Source organism: Chamaea fasciata, unplaced genomic scaffold (genome assembly GCF_029207755.1).
Source record: "Chamaea fasciata isolate MVZ Bird 193981 ecotype frontalis unplaced genomic scaffold, bChaFas1.0.hap1 SCAF_26, whole genome shotgun sequence".
Classification (NCBI taxonomy): domain Eukaryota; kingdom Metazoa; phylum Chordata; class Aves; order Passeriformes; family Sylviidae; genus Chamaea; species Chamaea fasciata.
In genome coordinates this window covers 4,240,367-4,252,033 of record NW_027094111.1, presented here as the reverse complement: position 1 = coordinate 4,252,033, position 11,667 = coordinate 4,240,367, and the positions used below count along the sequence as shown (strand labels likewise).

At 43.9% G+C, this 11,667-nt stretch overlaps 1 protein-coding gene across 1 annotated transcript; it reads left to right on the top strand.

Moving 5' to 3' along the window:
• The first annotated feature begins 8,847 nt into the window (after positions 1-8,847).
• On the top strand, positions 8,848-11,667 carry HTR1D (5-hydroxytryptamine receptor 1D). Its single transcript, XM_066204400.1, has one exon. It carries the CDS (start codon positions 9,814-9,816, stop codon positions 10,948-10,950), a length of 1,137 nt encoding a protein of 378 aa, XP_066060497.1. The 5' UTR covers positions 8,848-9,813; the 3' UTR covers positions 10,951-11,667.

The window sequence follows — 11,667 nt, the reverse complement described above, 5'->3', positions numbered from 1 at the left end:
AATTAGCAAATACTAAATGAATAGTCAAATTGTTGTTTTCTATGTTGCTTTTAACGTTTTCTGGTTTTCACATTTAGCCCCAGATCTGGATGATCTCAGAGTAGCATTCTCCCCAGTCATCACTCATTCATTTTCTTCTGATGTACCACACTTCTGATGGGCTGGGAATCCAGCACGTGCAAGGCAAGCATGTGTAAGTAAACTGCAGAGAAGAAGGAAACTTTTTAAAAAAATCAAACTCATGGCATGAACACTGCTGGTTTGTAGCTTACTTAGAAATCTGGGAAATGTATTTCTTGAGTTGAGACATGTCAAAGTGCAGGAAGATGTGAGGGGCCTGGCTACTTTTGGTTTTAATACAGAGTAAGCATGATGGTAGTGTTGTCTCCTCACCTAAATGCAGAAAAAAAACCTTAGTGACAAGTATCACTCACTTCTGACACGTACAAAGCAAGGCAATACAGTTGTCTTGCAGCCATTTGCCTGGATAGAACTGTCCTACATAGAGCTCTGAAGGAAACCATCCAGATATCAAAATTAGCATAAAAATTGACTGGACTTTCCTCTGTCGTTTGAGTAAAGATTCCTTTCTGTCCCTTAGTGAAGCACGCAGAGATACACGTACTTGAAGACATCCCTCAGTGTGCACACAAGCCATAATCCACCCTCTGTGATCCCCAGAGGTGCAGTGCAGAACGCAGCCAAGCTGAGTTCCTGCCTGCTCCCAGCCCGCCCATTCCTGACCCTATATGAGCATAAGGACGTTGTGCAGGAGGAATTTAGACATTTCCCCATCTCTGAGCTCCATGAAACTGGGATGGCTGGCGGAGCTGATTCTAAACCACAGAAAAAAAATAACCAGCATTATGGCCATAAAGACTGGGATCAGGACAACTGTTCAGCTTCTTTGCTGGGGCTGCTAGAGCTGAAGAGTCCTACAGGGGTGTGCTACTTCAAAGTGCCTTCCAAACATTCAGGGACCAAAGGAACAAGCGTTTTGCATGCCAGGGAACCCTGTGTCTGCATCCTAGAAAGTGAAGCTGAAGGCAGAGGAGTATACCAAAGATCAGAGTGCAGCAAGAGAGGAGGGCAGAGAACAGATAGGGAGCAATGCTTAGAAAGCCAGAGGCACGTGGAAAATGCTCCTGGGGCTGATGCCCTGGTTTGTCCAGAGAACATTCTGTCCTCTTACCTGCCACAGTCATGGCACGCAGTTGTTCCCTGTGTTCGTGCTCTGAAATGGTGGAGCCTGGGGGCTCTGCTGCCCCAATGACATCCACTGACTGTTGTTACGAGCAGCTCTGTCATTCCTCACCAGTCCCTTCTTGAGGGCAATAAAAATTCTCTGTGTTCCTCTGCCCATGTGGAACATCGCAGCACCACAATGCTGAGTCTTGAGCCAGTTCCAGACCTGAACTGTGATGTTGTGCAAAACTTCCACTTTCTTGGGTTTTTGTTAACCTTGAATTGGCTGAGTTTACACTGTATAGCAGTCGAAAAAATTCTGGGTTTCACCATTTTATGTGGGGTAGGTAGACTAATTCACTTTACCTTCCTGGTGCTTCATTGGCTAGAGGAAATCACACTCCAAAAAGATCGTTTGACCTCTCCTTGTGACTTTCAGTGACGGAGATATCACAGTGTCCCTAAGCAATACTTTGTTTCACTACTCTTACTGTCTCCGAAGTTTTCCTAATGGCTCAGTCTGCCTTGCTGTAATTAAGCCCCTCTCCTTTCAGTGATATTAGTCACAGCCACAGGGAACAGCCTATTCCTTCCTGTTCTGCAGGCTTTCATGCACAGAGAGACTGTTGAACATCTCCCTCAGCTGTGCTCTTTCAACCCCAACATCCCTGCTCCCATGCAGTTTATTCCCATATATTTTTCTCATGATTCCTGCTGCTTTCTTCTGATTCCTTCCTGTGTGGTCTGTATCTTCTTGGGAACAGAGCCCAAAGCTGAATGCCAGGCTGCCATTTGGCCTTCTCCAAAATGAACAGAACGAGATCTATCCAAGGCCTTATTCCCAGTTACACACTTGCCAAGGTGTTTGCTGTTTTGCCCTGGTACAATGTCACAGGCTCTGCTGACAGTGCACATTGATCCAACACTGTGCAGAGCTTCTGCTGAGCTGGTTACTCTCCATCACACACCGGGGGAACTGCTCATTTATTCCTGAACTACATACTTGTCCTTAAACTCAACTTTAACCTTAATCCTCTTCCCTAGTCTGGAGCTGGATTTAGTGAATTCTGGGCTGGAGCCCCAGCAGCGTCATTCCACTGGATGAAACACACCATCTACTTCATCACCCAAACCATTACTGAGAATTCCAGCTACTGGGCCTCCTCGTTCCTATCATGGTAAAATTGCTAGTAGTATTGTACAGTAGAAAATTTTTCATCCTGCTTTTGTCTAGGTAAAATCCCTGGATGTTCCTTCACACACTTCCTGCAGCCAGAGGTCATTCAGGCAGAAGTTGTTCCCAGTTTTTTTCCTGAGTTGCCTTCAGGAGAGAGGGTAAGAGGATGCAGGGTGCTACTTCCAGGAAGTGTAAATCATGTTTCTGCAAAAATTCATTTATTTACTGAGTGAGGAAGTGCTGCAGGAAGAGCCTTCTGAAGCTCTCTCCTCCTCATTATTGGCAATCAGGGCTACACTCTAATTCAGTGTCTATAGTTAGGCAGACCAATTATGATCTATCATCACAGCTTGTATTTTTAAGGCATACCTGTTTATGTAAGTGCAAGTATTAGCAAATCAACCAATGCCTTTCAAATCCCTTTGCAGGCAACCCTGGAAGATCCTTTCTGGAAAAAAAAGTATAACTCTTGACTTCTGGACTGGACAAAAAGGTCAGGCAAAGAATAATGGCCAAAGCATAAAAGTGAAACTTGGTGCATATGGATAGCCCTGAAAAATCTTAATGGACCAGTGTTCTGGTGGATAGAATCTCATGGGAGTGGCTGTGCATGCTGAAACTGAATTCAGTAAAGCATCAATAGAAGAGTAATGGAGCACAGTGAAGTGCTGAACCAAGCAAGGATGATGTGCATGAGACTTGCAAGAACTTCCTCTTCTTCGCAGATCTCTCTAGCATTGGTCATTATAGGTTCCAACTGATTTTAAAAATTTGAAGGTTTGAGCCCTGAGGACTCTGAATGCACTGGCCTTTTCCAGAGCACCCAGTATGAGCCTTATTCCCGTTGCTCCATTGGATGAATGTTAACATTTTGCTGACATAAGAATAAAGGTATTTAAACATCATCCAATACTCAGAAAAGTCCCCAAGCCTGAAAACAGTCTAGAGGTGCTCTGTAGGAATTTGTAACAGCAATTCTCCATTCTTTCTAGTACTTCAGGTACTTGGGAGACCCCAGCTGGTCTCCTGTCCCTGCTCCAGCTCTCCTGCCATCTACCTTTGCTTCCAGACTTCAGGCAAGGCTGATAGGCTCAAGTTAGGCTTTCACACGCTGCTGTCACTCCAGGTGTCCTTTTCAGAAACTGGAAATAAATGGGCACCACTAAACAGCTTCCAGAACATGAGGGAAAGTAACTTCCATAGATGGAGTCTGAGATGAACAGCACTCAGATGTGTCAGATCAAAGTTTCTGTATCGCTTAGCTCAGCCAGATCATGGTCAGTGTCATTCTGCTTGTTCCAGATCCCACCTTGCAGGCTCTTGGACACAGTTGGCATTACAATCTCACACCAAACTGTATTTCTTTGGCCCTTAAAATTCCACTGATTACATAACACTGAATAATAATGGGAGACAAAATGTGAGAAGGAAAATGTTAATTGGAGATTTTGCATTGGTGGATGTTTGTCACCAGAGACATCATGGCTGAGGGCTAAATGCTCCAGCCCCTGCTCCCTCCAAAGAACTTACTGGGAACATATTGTAGAGTCTTTTTTTGCAATGTAGTATTTACCAGAATCACTTCCCATTAAATCCCAGCCTTCCTCTTTGATAAGTAATATTTAGTTATAAGGTGTTACAGCAATTGTAACTCGGTAACTAACAACGGGTTACATAGCTAACACATATCGGTGGTGTGTAAATAAAGGTAAGAAAGGAAAAACACCGATAATTTAAAAGCTGACTGAAAATAGAAGGTGGGGAGAGTGAAGGTGTTAAACATTGCTAACATTTGGTTGCCAATTACTATAGTTGCTTATTTAAAATGAGAACATTTTGCATTTAGTTTCTCCTATAGAACGCTGTTCTCAATATCAAAATAACAAAATAGGAATGCCTGATTTACTTGGAAATAGTCACAATGATCCTGGCAATGATTAGACATCTAGCCATGCTGGAGTGAACACTCTCAGAGTCAGGTATTCTTCTCCAGAAACGTGAACTCTTCTCTACCAGCTCCCCTCACTGGCAGTGAAGAGAGATGTTCAGCCCTAAAGGGCCCAGCTACTGCTGGGCTTGGCCAGAAATACTGATGCAAACAGAACTTACATAGATTGTGCCTTTGATTTTTCAGTGCAGTACACTACAGCATTGCCTGGTTTTCTCCCAGGAGCCGCATCCAGGTTTGGTTATGATCTCTGGTGGGCACATTCCTAGAGTCAAGTCTAAATGTATTTCACGTTGTTTGAACAGTTTTTGCCTTCAGGTTGGGCTCCACACCCAACTGTATGATGCAAGCTTGGGTCAATTGTCCCAAATATGCAAGAACTTTATCAAAACTTGCTCCATCTTTTAATTTCTGCTCTGAAATGGGCCTTCAGAGGGGTTCCTCATGGCCAGAGTGCCACCTCCTGTCCTGACTTCTGGCCACTGGAAGCAGCTTCACTGCTGATCACATTTTCAGCATCACAGAATAGACCTGGTCTATTTAGTGGATTCTACATTTAAATGAAAAGTGAGAATCAGTTACAAAATGAATTTTCAGTAGTTTGCTGAACTTTGGCTCTGTTCTCAGCCACCCCTTTGCAATTCTCCAGCTTCAAGAGAAGAAAATGAATTCCCTAATTCCTCTAACTTCAGTGTGAACTTAAAGCAAACGTGCAACTTACTAAGGACATTTTATCTCATTTTCCTTTTTATTTTTCTGTTCTATTTAGTGAAAGAGTAAATTCTGTATTTTTATTTCAACATACCTATTCTGTACACATTCTTTATCCTGCTCCAGCCCTGCTCTGCAGGGGTGCATTGAAGCCTTCTCCTTGCAGCCCAGCATCCTCAGAAAATGTGTCAGCTGCACCATGAAATTAGAGTCTGCAGGAACTGCCCCACTCTCCAGTAACTGCTGTGCTCCAGAAGGGACAGAGATGTGTTGGGACTTGGTTTACCCTTGGGACTGAGCCCCTCTGGTTACCTGGGCACTCTCTGCATCTCCACGCCCGGTGCCCGCATGATGACACTCGGTCCTGAGGAGCTCCTGGTGCCACCCAGGCTACTCCTGCCTGTCAGTGTACCTGCCTCGGCACACCTGGTGCTCGGTCGTTCCTCAAAGAGACCCTCCCGTGCTGTGAAGTGTGCCAAAGGCGGTGACACTGCAGGGTGACGAACCTGCCGTGCGCAGCCGGCCGGGGCTGTGGAGAGCCGGTGCCTCCCGCTGCCTGCGGGCTGCGCTGCCACCGCACGCACCGACCCAGCCTGGCACTCACGGGAGGCAACAGTGCGGTCTTATCTAAGGGTGATAACATCACCAGCATCAAGGAAACTTCCCTGTCTGACCATCAGGAGCCACTCTGGCTGTCACACTCACCACCGCAGCCCCCCACTCACACGGACACACCTGGTTTCCTCAGCAGCCCAGCACAAGGTTTCCCGTGGCAGAGTCTCAGATGCCTTGAAGGAGCTACAGGAGCTCAACCTGCAGCTGGCGCTGCAGCTACTGGCACTAAACGTATTCCTCTGATGCCTTAAGTTTGAGCTTTCATGTATTTCAGGTTCTGTGCTGCCCAGGGGTGCAGCTCTGAGCTCACAGTCAGTGTCACTCAGCTCTGCACACAGCAGGGACACAAAACAAATCCTTCTCCTGCTGCACGCCAAGGACAACTCTCAGCCCAAAAGCACAAACAAGGGTGGTTGAAGGGAGGAATAGGATGGATGAGACCTCACAACCTGAAGCTGGAATTGGACAATTAAACTCCAATGTGCAAACGGACCAAAACTAATCAAAGTGTGAGACCTGGTGACCGTTTGTCCATTTTGTGACCATTTTGGGCCCACCGTGGGTGTAGCCCTGGCCAGGCTCTTGTCCTGCCCAAGGTGGATCCTGGAGGCCTTTCAATAAATCCCTGCTTTATTCTCCGGCTGTGTCCAGTCTCTGTTTCAGGTCAGCCTTCCCAAGGCATCAGCTCAACACCCAGGTTCTGCCCTGGGTGTTCCTCGTGCTCCAGAGACCGTGAGCATCCTGCCCAGGCAGCCTGTCCTCTGCTCTCAGGAAACTTGCTGGATGGCCCCTTCCTGCTCCTGGGCTCGGGTGTTTCAGGATATGTACTGTCTGTGCATTTGTGTTCTGCTTTCCTTAACAGGGAGTTGTGTGTATGACCTTGTACTTGACATAATTTAATGACTGCTTGTCATTTAATATGATTTTTCTGCAGTATCTGTGGTTTACACAAACTTAATTTCTTTTTCTTTTTTAACAGGAAAATAACTTATCTGTATTCATCTTTTTTTTGTTGTTGTTGAGTAAAAGGTAATTTCATTGAAATACTAAACTAGTGGGAATATGTTCATTTTGTCTAGATGGTAACATGACAAATAATCATGTACTGACTTGGAACATTTTTGTAAAACACTGGTTCTTTTCCTTCGGTGATCACACTAGAGAAAACCATAATTTATTCACAAAAATCAATTCAGTAACTCAGTATATGTATGGTTTCAGTACGACTTTCTCCCAGTGTTGGGTTGCTTGTTTACTGGTATGTTGAAGATTCAGAATCCATTTGAACCCTCCACTAGTTCACTGGACTACAAACACCATGTTTCACATCGGTTTATTTTTTCCCCACAGTGACTGCAAGCTGGTGGAAGCAATGGGACTACTAACAGGCTTGTTCATGTACAGGTGGGTGGGTGAGGTGCAGTTCACTTTAGTTCATATTGCTAGAATGTTGTAACAGAGAGAAAAAGCTGATTAAATATATGGGAAAGGCTTGATATCTCTTTTTTCAGTGACAACTGACACCAAGGTGGGATTGGGCTTCAGTTTTTAGGTAACACAGTAATTTAATAGTCTTTAATAGTGTAAATAAGCCTGTCTGGTGGTTTTAGTTTAGATTTTCTCCTGTGTGGGATGTGTGATCCGCCCAGTATTCAGGTAAGAGATTCCTTAGTCTCTAAAAGTGAGAGCTCTGAAGTGAGCCACTACTGTGTCAGAGAGTTAAAGGGATGGTAAAGGTATGGAGAAAAAGAAATAAAGTCAATTCCTTAGAGAAACAAGATCAACCTCAGCATCTCTCTTCACTAAAGATAAATTGGGGGATATTTACAAGTGGAACCTTTATTTCTGCCCAAGGGGAGCGACAACAAAATTTTACTATGGGACATTGCTCAGCTAGAGAGTTTGATGCAACTCAAAGTGTGATGGCAGCAGCAAGGCTCAGCCTCCCCTTCAGCTCCCTTTGCACCTGCAAGACAACCACTGTGCTGCTGCTTCCCAAAGAGGTCTGGGCAGCTGCTGAGCCATAACCTGAAATCTGTACCTACAGCCAGCTGCCAGAAATTACAATAAGCAATGTATTGTTGTACGCATCGTAAATATGGTGATTAGGGTAACTGTCAGTGAAGTTCAGACTGCACTAAAGTAAGTTATGCTTCACCAATCTGTTAAATTAATTAAGAAGAGCTGATGAGTATATGGAGTGAGTGAAGTCCAACTGATACAATTATTTAGACTCTCAAGAGGCTTTGAGTGATCTGGAAAGTCCATGAATAGCGTGGTGATGAATGTGATGGTGAAACAAAGCTCTTCAGAGTGTTAAAGACAAGGACTGACTGTGCAGAGTTGCAAAGAGACTTAGGTAAGAACTGGGAGAAGGAATACAATATTCACAGATGCAACAGCTGAGCAGAGAGGGAAAAAAGCTGATATTACCAGTCAAGGTATGTGGAATTACATTAATTGGGACTGCTCTGTGGAAATGTCAGATCAGTGCTATGCAATGATTCAAAAAGCAAAGTACTTCTCAGAAATCATTAGGAAATAAACTGGGAAAAGAAACCACCATTATGCTGAAGTATAAATCTATGGTGTATCCACATCAACAATTGTTCGTGGTTCTGGTCTCCGAGCCTAAAAAAAATGTATCAGTGTTGGGAAAGCAACAGAAAACGGCAAAAGGGTTGAGCTGAATGTGTGGACCATTGCCAGAGACTGGTGACTGGATTTGATGGACTTTGGTCACTTTTAAACATTTTTAGGTTCAAAAATTCTTATAAATTGAACCTTTGCTCAGTATCACAAAAGGCCCATGAGGAAGGGATTTTCCCTTTCTAGAGAAAAAAAAAATCAAGAAAGTATTAGTCTAGTGTGAAATACGAGACTTTCCCATGTCTTCTCATTAGAAAAGTACACGTCAAAGGAAAAAGCATGTCTGAAAATGTTTGACTCACAGAAGGTGGTTCTATGTAAAGAAATCAAACACACCAAATAGAAAACACCAAAAGTGTTGCTTCTTATATTAGGATTTAGGAGCTTAAGAGAGGCTGTTTGAGCTCAAAGGGCTAATGTTTCATGTAGAATATTATTCTCCTCTTGCTCCACAGATTCCCAACCCAGTGATTCCCCACTCTGCACTGGATGGCATGAACTGGTACCAGTGATGACTGAGGCACTTCTCCTCGATGGCTGGGAGAGGGCTGGCCTGGTGATTATCTCCTTGGAGAAATTCCATGTTCCCCTTGTGGCCCTCACACCACACTTCAAAGCCATTCACCACCCAAATTCCAGATCTCTTCCAAGAAGGGTTGGGCTGGCATAATATAAGTGACATTCTGGTTCTCATGGGTAGAAGTGAGTGAAAGGCCTGATGGAAATCTGTCTTAGGATGTTTCCTTTGGGTTTGTGAAGGCTTCAGGAAATCCAGTCCTGGTGAATACAAGGAAAAGCATGGAAAGCCTGTAGATTGCATCCTGTGCTGTAATGTGCACCAGTGAATGGGGTCTGGCACCGAGCACCTGACTTCAGCATTTGAAAACCTGAATAGTCTGGACAAATAAATAAAAATGGAGATCTGTACTTGAAGGAGGCTCGATTTGCAAATCTGGCAGAAATTATGTTTACAGAAGGAATCCAGAAATATCGTTTTATATGTTAGGTACTCAGCTATTAAAGTGTCCCTTGTAAATACCAAAAACGTGACACTCAGCTATTGAAAAGGAAAATATTCTTGAGGGTAGTTTAGTCTCAAGCAAAGGGGCATCAACTGCATGCCCAGATGTTTCTTTTCCATCTCTTACCCTTCAGTATTGATTTATGCAACTTTGCAGAAGATTCGGTCAGAAAGGAGGAGTGAAAAGAAGATAATAAAGAATTATTTCATTTTCTTCAAGATGAAAACCACCTAAATTCCCATCACTTAGAGGACTGTTTTCATTGTCATACACCAGATTCACGTCAGGATAACATTTTGCTTTAACAGTGATGTAATTGATGTGACGTGATGGAAAATCTTACATAGGAGAGTACCTCATCTACTGCGTCAGCTGAAGTTTTCAACGAGTTAATAATTCTTCAGTGTTGGACCAAAGTATGAAAAATTCTATTTTATCAAAAAAAGTGAGCATCTTTCTTCATCGTCCCAGAACGGTTACACTGGAAGGTGAAATCAGAGCACAGGATGACTCAGTACAACCACTCAGCACAGTTCTCTCTCCAGAGCTCAGCAAATAAATCAATAAATGTCACTGAAACACCACTGTCTTGGGATGAAAGGACACTCTTAGGGCTGAAGATTTCCCTGTCAATCCTCCTGTCTGTTATAACTTTGGCAACAATCCTCGCAAACGTTTTTGTGGTTATTACCATTTTTCTGACTAGAAAGCTCCACACACCTGCGAATTACCTCATTGGCTCCTTGGCAGTGACTGACCTTTTAGTGTCTGTGCTGGTGATGCCTGTCAGCATTGCTTACACTGTCACCCACACGTGGGCCTTTGGCCAGCTGCTGTGTGACATCTGGCTGTCATCAGACATCACGTGCTGCACGGCCTCCATCCTGCACCTCTGTGTCATTGCACTGGACAGGTACTGGGCTATCACAGATGCTCTGGAATACACCAAACGCCGCACTGCTGGCCGAGCAGCCCTCATGATTGCCGTGGTCTGGATGATTTCCATCAGCATCTCCGTGCCGCCGTTTTTCTGGAGGCAGGTGAAAGCTCACGAAGAAATCGCGAAGTGCGCTGTAAACACGGATCAGATTTCCTACACGATTTATTCCACCTGTGGAGCTTTCTACATCCCAACCGTGCTCCTCCTGATACTGTATGGTAGGATTTATGTAGCAGCTCGATCCAGGATTCTGAAGCCACCCTCGTTATACGGGAAACGTTTTACTACTGCACACCTGATTACTGGTTCTGCGGGGTCTTCCCTCTGCTCCATTAACGCCAGCCTCCATGAAGGGCATTCCCATTCAGGTGGATCCCCAATATTTATCGGTCATGTTAAAATAAAACTTGCTGATAGTGCTCTGGAAAGGAAAAGAATTTCTGCTGCAAGAGAAAGGAAAGCTACCAAAACTCTAGGGATTATTCTGGGAGCTTTCATTTTCTGCTGGCTGCCTTTTTTCGTCACATCCCTAGTCCTACCAATCTGCCAAGATGCCTGCTGGTTTCATCCCATCCTACAGGACTTTTTTACCTGGTTGGGTTACCTAAACTCATTAATCAATCCAGTCATTTATACAGCTTTTAATGAAGAATTTAAACAGGCTTTCCAAAAACTAACACTTTTCAAAAAGCGCTCCTCTTGAGACTCTCCTCTTGTGTAACTGACCCTTGTGCAATCTCAGCCTACCTGAAACTTTCCATGCTTTTATTCCTAAGGAACGGAGTGGTAATTGCCATCTCTGCTGCTACCCTGTTCTGTGCATGTAACTGGGAATTTCCTGCCAATTTGATTCTTTCCGTCTGGGATTGTACACGCCATGACAGAACTTGTCCATGGTCTCTGCAGTGATCGTGTCTGTACATAAGATCAGTGACACATGAAATAATCTTTGCAACGAGGCAAGGTGTGTGAACCAAGGGAGCTTGTCTTGTGTGATGAGGTGACACATTATCCAATTCTTCCACGCCTTCTAACCTGATGGGAGGAAATGGTGTGTGTATTTACAAGAAGTAAGTATTTCTGCTGTGTATTATTAACCATTTATGTCGGCTGAGGAAGTTTCTGGAGAGCAGGATCTGATACTTACATTTTCTATGGTATGTATCTTACCCGTGTGAAGCTGATAAAATCTGTAACTTTTTTCAGAAGATATGTGACACAGCCTGACTATAATCAGCAGCAGGGCAGAGCAGCATAGCACAGATGTAAGTTATGTGGATATTTCACAAATGATGCATTTGAAGCTATGCTTTTGGTGAACTTAGAAAGGAGACAATTTATTTGAATTAAGTATTACACATTTTATCATGAATAGAACAACCAGTGCAGAAATGCTACGAAATAAATAGCATGAAAATTA

Bases quoted from the DNA above. Each gene is read 5' to 3' on its own strand.
- HTR1D (XM_066204400.1), top strand. From the start codon at position 9,814: ATGACTCAGTACAACCACTCAGCACAGTTCTCTCTCCAGAGCTCAGCA.